At 42.4% G+C, this 7,218-nt stretch overlaps 1 protein-coding gene across 1 annotated transcript; it reads right to left on the reverse strand.

The window, feature by feature from the left end:
• Positions 1–270: 270 nt before the first annotated feature.
• On the reverse strand, positions 271–5,327 carry LOC144702773 (protein TIFY 4B-like). The gene is made up of 8 exons (XM_078574811.1): positions 5,076–5,327; positions 4,817–4,977; positions 4,127–4,228; positions 3,162–3,309; positions 3,015–3,080; positions 2,245–2,302; positions 2,030–2,166; positions 271–430 (listed from the first exon to the last, which is right to left on the reverse strand). The coding sequence occupies exons 1-8, from the start codon at positions 5,224–5,226 to the stop codon at positions 426–428; spliced, it is 828 nt and encodes a 275-aa protein (XP_078430937.1). The 5' UTR covers positions 5,227–5,327; the 3' UTR covers positions 271–425.
• Between the last annotated feature and the right edge of the window lie 1,891 nt (positions 5,328–7,218).

The following is a 7,218-nucleotide window of genomic DNA, read 5'->3' on the forward strand; positions in this document are numbered from 1 at the left end:
TTTGGGTATAACCTTAGTTCCGAATATTCAATGTTGTGTTCCAATGCCTATTGATGAGATGTTTCTAATTCTCGATAGATCTTAAAAGGTTTAGTCTATTTTGGATAAAATGAGGCATTCTAACCATTGGATCATCGGAAGTTTTCCCTATGGCTAAGGTGCATTATCAAATATTTTGTTGCTGATCTAAGTAACATATGGCTAACCGATTTTGGCGTGCCAGCCTAGACTGACCTAAAAAGGGCACCGTTATAAATCCGCCCACCCATCTTTTGCCCCCACCAAAATATAAATTGAAATATAAGCACATCAATTAAATGCCAGTATGAATTACAAGAGAGGCTCTTGATACTTACTTGGTGGGTCCCACTCCTTGCTCCGCTGTCACCAAAAAGTCAACGCCTCGGGCCCACAAGCAGTCCCTCTCAAGCTGCATAATGGAATCAAATTCCGTCACCAATCATCCGTTCTGACCTCAAAACGGAAAAAAGGAAAGAAACCCTTTAAAAGCTTCCCTCCCGTCGCGTCTAGCCCCTTGGACGGGAACGGAACGAAGTCGCCAGCCCTGTAACGGATGACTGGACGGAATCCCGTCCAGTCCCGTTCGTCCAACCATGGTTCCGTCAACCGTCCACGAGGATAGTAAGTGAGGAGCGGGTCAAGGTACTTCTACATTTTCCGTCATCCGTTTAGTCCAACTCCTCGGACCGGAGGGAAGAAAACAACAAGCTCTGTGACACATGCTGAACGGAAGCCCATTTCGTCCCGCTCCGTCCGTCTCATCCCGTCGTCCTCCCACGAGGATAGGAGGAAAGCAATGAAGAGCGAGAGAGGGAGAAGTTACCGTCAAAATCCTGTTCCGTCTAAATCATCTGACGCCACGGGAAAACCAATAAGCTCTATGACGGATATGAACGGAAGCCCGTTCCATCCCGTTCCGTCCGTCCTAAACCGTCATCCATCGGCAGGAGGAAAGGGAGAAGGGCAAATTGGGTGAAATTAACGTCATCATTTCCGTCCATTCCGTCCCAGAGCAAAACAAGCTGTGACAGATGCCGGAAAGATGCCCATACCGTCCAAATCCGTCATCCGTTCACAATGACAGAAGGAAGTCAGAGGGAGAGCAGGTGAAACTACCGCTATCTCGTCCCTCATCCGTTCCGTCCAACTCAGACGTGGACGCAACAAAATAAGCTCTAGGACGGAAGCCCACGCCGTCCCGTTCCGTCCCACTCAGATGAGAACGGAACAAAACAAGCTCTATGTCGGACGGATGCCCGAACGGAAGCCTATGCCCTTCCGTTCCGTCCATCACATCGGACGGGAACGGAACCAAACTACAAGCTCTATGATGGATAAATGAACGGAAGCCCTTTCCGTCTCGTTCCGTCCAACTCAGACAAGAACGGAACAAAACAAGCTCTATGTCGGACGGATGCCCGAACGGAAGCCTATGCCCTTCCGTTCCGTCCATCACATCGGACGGGAACGGAACCAAACTACAAGCTCTATGACGGATAAATGAACGGAATCCCTTTCCGTCCCGTTCCGTCCAACTCAGACAAGAACGGAACAAAACAACAAGCTCTACGACGGATGCGCGCACAGAAACCCATTCCGTCCCGTTCCGTCCTTCCCCTCGGACGGGAACGGAACAAAACTACAAGCTCTATAAAAGATGTCCGAACGTGAGCCCTCTCCGTCCCGTTCCATTCATCTCCTCAGACGAGAGCGGAACAAGCCCTAACGAATGCTCGAACGGAAACCCGTTCCGTCTATCTCCTCGGACGGGAACAGAACAACAATCCCGTTCCGTCCGTCCTCCGCCAACGAGGTCAAAGGGAAACCAAGAGGAGAAAGGGGGTGTGACGTTACCGTCATCCGTCTCGTCCAAATTCGGACGGGAACGGAACAAAACAACGTATGTGACGGATGCTGAACGGAAGGCCATTCCGTTCCGTCCCAATTCGTCATCCGTCGGCAACGCTCGGACGAAACACAAGAGAGAGAGGGAGAGGTGTGAAGTTACCGTTATCGTTGATGTCAATGGAGATGCGGAGCGTGGTCCGTGGGGGGGCGGCGGCGGCGGGGTAAATCTCGCCCATCCGTTGGGTGAAAAAGTCCACGTGGGATGCGGCGACGGCGGAGATTTTCTTGGACTTGAATCTGCGCCACGTGGACGCCGTAGAATGGAGGATGAGTCCACGTGGAGGAGAGAGAGAAGAGATCCGGCGGCGGGCTTACCTGTCCTTGCGCTTCTCCAGATAGCGCTGAAGCGACGCTGCTCTGCTCGCCGGGCCCTCTGCCGGAACAGAATAACAAGAACAATCAAACATTAATGCCTGCCAGGCCACCAGACCGTCTTAAATTTGCCATTTATTCTCTTTCTCTCTCTAACGTCATTTCTCTCTCTAAGATCATCATTTCTACCCTTCTCTCTCTCTCTATGAATTGCAAATTGTAATGAGGGATTCAGTGGGGAGTTTAGTACATCTCTCTCCTCGAAGATAGTTCAATGGTGATCCTTCATACATCAATGAAACCATCTCTCTATGTCTCTCTCTAATAAGAAATGCAGTCATCTCTCTCTCTCCCTGTCTCTTCCAAGATAGTTCAATAGTGATTCCCTATACACCGATGCATCTCTCTCTTTCCATCTCCTTTAATGGTGATTTCCCATATTCTGATGAAACCATCTCTCTCTCTTTAGACAGTTCAACGGTGGTTCCCACGCACCGACCAAAACATTTCTATCTCCCTCTCTCTATCTATGTTTTCCGCTACTTGGGCTGAAGATTCTCAAATAATATTGTGAATCGAAATGAGGAAAACTATTAAGTTCTAATGTCCATTTTAGATCCCTTTTCATAGAAAATCAGTACCAGAGATAAAACATGAATCTAAGTTCATATCCAAACAGCGATAAGACCAAAGATAAAAGAATTATGATAATTTAAAAATTGCAAAAAAAACCATTTTTAAAATAAAGATTAGAGGAAGAGTGGATGACTCACCATGATCAGTCTCCCGTTGACTTGGAAATTCTTCCAACCCATCGCGAAAGTGAAGATGTTGGTTTTCTGAGAGAAGGATTCACAACAAATTAACCAGAAAAATCAAATAAAAACTTGAATGTTGGAAGGAGGGAATGGAATTAAGACCGGTCTGCGGCAAGGCCGATGACGGAAGCCCCTGCAGAGATTGCTGGTGGTATTTAGAAGGCTGAGAAGAGCAGAAAGGATAAGACGAGCTCGTCGGTGCTACGTCGAAGCCGCCACGGCTTCCTGCTACTTGCAGAATCGCCTGTGCCTGAAAAACCGAAGTTAAAAGAACTACGGTAATTTAAAAATTGCAAAAAAGACCCTACAACTTCAGTCCATTCAACTTAATGTCAATTTTAAGGCTTTAATGTCAATTTTAAGTCAGTTTTCCCCCAAAAATAGGGATCTATGTTGGAGATCTATCCCCATTTAACTTCATTTCAAAGCAGTGAGAAATTTGAATAAATTCAACACGATAATTACCAGAGTGAGAAAAGGGAATTTTTATTTAATTCTATTTTCCCCCAAAAATAACAGGAATAAAAGAGGGATCTAAGATAAAGATCAACCCCATTTAGCTCCGTTTCAGGGAAGTGAGAAGATCGAATTTAAATGCAACAAAATAACTAGAAGAAAGGGAAAAGGGATTTTCAAACTAATCGTTTTCACCAAAAAATAGCAGAAAAAAGCGGGATCTAAGATAAAGATCAAGCCCATTAAGCTTCATTTCAGGGCAGAGAGAAAATCGAATTTAAATGCAACAACAACAACTAAAAGGGAATATTCATTAATTCTTTTTTCCCCCATAAATAGCGGAAAGAAAAGAGGGATCTAAGCTAAGAAAAGGCCCATTGAATTTCCTTCCAGAACAGTGGGAATATCGAATTCAAATGCAGCCAGGTAAAATAGAGTAATTGGAAAAGGGAATTTTCATCCAATCCTTTTCCCCCAAAATTTAGCACAAATAAAATGGGGATCTAAGATCAAGATCGAGCCCATTTAAAATAACCCGATGACTAAAAGAATAGGAAAAAGCAATGTCATTATATTGATAATTCGAAGTGAGATGAGAATGCTCGGCCGACCTTCTCCGGAGTCACGCCTTTGTAGACCCTGATCTTGCCGTCGTAGAAGATTGTCAGCTCCCCCGCTCTGCTGTGGGGGAGTTCATCCGATCTTGAGAAGATCTGTAAGATAAAAAACAAACTGATAAACTTGCAAATTCTTCTTCAAGCCACCAATGGATAAAAAAAACGATGCAAAAGTATAAAAGGATACAAAGAACCCGAAGAAAACCTAATGAACATGCTTACTGTGCTGGAAAACTCAAATTTGAAGAAAACAAAGAAGTAAAAGTGGAAGAAGACGCATTTAAACGAGATAAAAGATTAATAAGAAGTTAAAAAGTCCTAATGAACATGCAAATTGCGCTGTCGGGCTCAAATTTGAAGAAAAAAATGAAGTAGACGAGGAAGAAGACGCAATTGAAAAAATAGAATAAGAAGCTGTTGAAAAAAGCCTAATTAACTCGCAAATTTCGTTATTCCGCTCAAATTTGAAGACAAAAATGCCGTAGAAGTAGCAGAAGATGCAATTAACAGAACTAAAGGATAGAACTCATACCGCACACGCAAATTGCGCGGTAAAGGTCAGAATTGAAGCGCAAAACCGCAAAAGTGGAAGAATTGACGGAAAGAAAGAAATAAGGAAGCGGAAGAAGATGCAATCAAAAGACATAATACTAGTAGAAGAAGGAGAAGAGCAATTCTCCTCACCTGTCCCGTGGTCGGCGGACGAAGAACATCGACCGGCGATTCGAACAAGGCAGAGACAACGGCCGGCGCGGCGTCATCCGCGTCGCGAACCTCGAGAAGCGCCTTGAGAGAGATGACCTGCTGAACAGCCTGGGACTTGTTCCACGAAGGACGCCGCATGCCTGCGCAAATCAACACCGAAAAACTCCACCAAAAACCTTAATCTCCGACCGCGAGATCAACAAAATCGAAATCGAAAATTTGAAAATCTCGATCAAACCTTTCTCCTTGAGAAACCGCCTGCAATCCTCGCGCGTGACCTGCGCGATATCTTCCTCCGTGAGCTCTCCCAGCGGCTTCTCCAACGGCGATTTCAACGCCGACGGAGCTTCAGAAGCTCTCCCTTCCTCCTCCGCCTCGGCTCCCGCCATAGCCAAAGAGCTTCGTCTTCTCCAAACAGATCTCCCCCTCTAACCTCTCTCTCTCTCTCTCTAGATCAGTCCCAATCTCTCTCTGTCAGAATAACAGTGCGAGTAACCACCCGGCCACGCCCGCTTTATAGCTCTCTTTTCCCGCCAATCCCCGGAAGAGAGAGAAAGAAGAGAGAGAAACTTAGAAAGAGTTGTCCCTATTATTTTAAAACTTTATCCTTATAATCGGAGTACCCGCGCCTGCCACGTCAGCCGATCCGCGATCCTATTAAATCCGACTTCGCGGGCAGACCCTCGTTCATTTTTCTATTTTTTATTAGCCCCTCCGAGTTGTTTTATTGTGTCTGTGTTTCTGCTCGATGGGGGAGGACCACGTTGATGCATCCGGCGTTTGACACATGGCAGCCGCCGATTGGATCTCCCACCCTTTTTGTGATCTCCGTGTTTCATCAATGATTACCAGTAATTGGAATAAAGTGCGTGCAAAATTATTGTTATTTTTGCAGTAATTGATGGCCAAAATATTTTTCACATTTCTTAGAAAAATATTTTTGATTCGGGGCATTAAATATATTGCTGATTCCCTTTTAGAACTTAGCTGGCAATAATTGAAGAAAGGAAAGTTAGCAAAATTATATATGTACATTTCCTATTCGTTAGGGCAAGGCCGCTATCAATATAATCTTGCATTGATCATCTCACCAGTAGGTATTAATGGACCGTCCATTGGGGAATATTTGTCATGTGCGTTAGAATTAATGAAGAGATGCGTCAAATTTGAACGAGCTTTAATTATTAGATATTTGTCTTTATAACCAGATTTTGTTCTTGTTTTGATGCGTCATAAAAGATAAGAGAAATGTGCATGACATGAAAAATTAACATTCATAAATTAAAAATTTTCGATATACTCTAAAGAAAGTATCATTGAAAGATTAAAAATATTTAATAGTAAATCATAAAAAAGGATTTAGGCGTATTTTTCGTGGAAATAAAATGGCTTTCATTTTACTGAAACTATAATCCATTCCATGTTTTCTGTATTCTTTCGCTCAAAGGTACAAATATAAGAAAACTGCACGCAAAAGCAACTGATTTCTATTTGTTATCATGCGTGGCACAACAAACAATTAAATTGACTTATTCCATACTTAAATAAACATGGAATTCGATTAAAGCAAAACCAAAGTTTTTGCCAGGTTTCTTAAAAATGAGTGACTCAAAGATAAAACCATAAATAACGCCCTTAAAATTTTGCGCGCGCAAGTGTATCTTATTCCCTTTCACTACACTGGAAGATGTCAAATTTGGAAATCAGTGCCACTCAAAATTAAAAAGATAAGAGAATAAACAAACAAAAAATAATACTATGTATTTTCTGATTGTATCAAATTAAAGGATATACAAAAAATATCATGTACTATGAAAAATAAGAGTTTTAGATGTTAGATGTTTGTTCTTGTCCATGTGCCAAGCAGATACGTGCACATCCTCTTGAATGAGTACAAATTTCATTGTCAAATGGGAACTAAAAATATGCTGTCATTAAAATATTTTATATTGCTATTCTTTACATGAAAGTATCCTTATATGCACCAGTATTTTATAGATTATTATAACCTCTTTAACTGTCACTCACTATCCACGTACAAAATTATTGGAGTGCTGACGCCAGTAGACAAAGACAATTCAGTTTAGTTACAATTCTGTTAAAACTAATTTTAAGAATAATTAGAGTAATTATATGAATATATTTTTATTTTATTTATCTTATAGAGACCTTTGAGAAAACAATAAAAATTGACATTGTAATGGTTAACAGGGCTGCAAATTGACTATGTTAGCCAACCCAGTTTACTAATAAGGGCCTAGTAGAATCTAAAGGCTAAGGTGCACTATCATTCAGGACGTAATGGTAGGATGGTTAAGGATGCTTTAGCCTCGTCCGACATCCCAATTTTTATGGGTTGTCCAAAGCTATTACGTAAGCTA

This window comes from Wolffia australiana, chromosome 4 (genome assembly GCF_029677425.1).
Source record: "Wolffia australiana isolate 7733 chromosome 4, ASM2967742v1".
NCBI lineage: Eukaryota > Viridiplantae > Streptophyta > Magnoliopsida > Alismatales > Araceae > Wolffia > Wolffia australiana.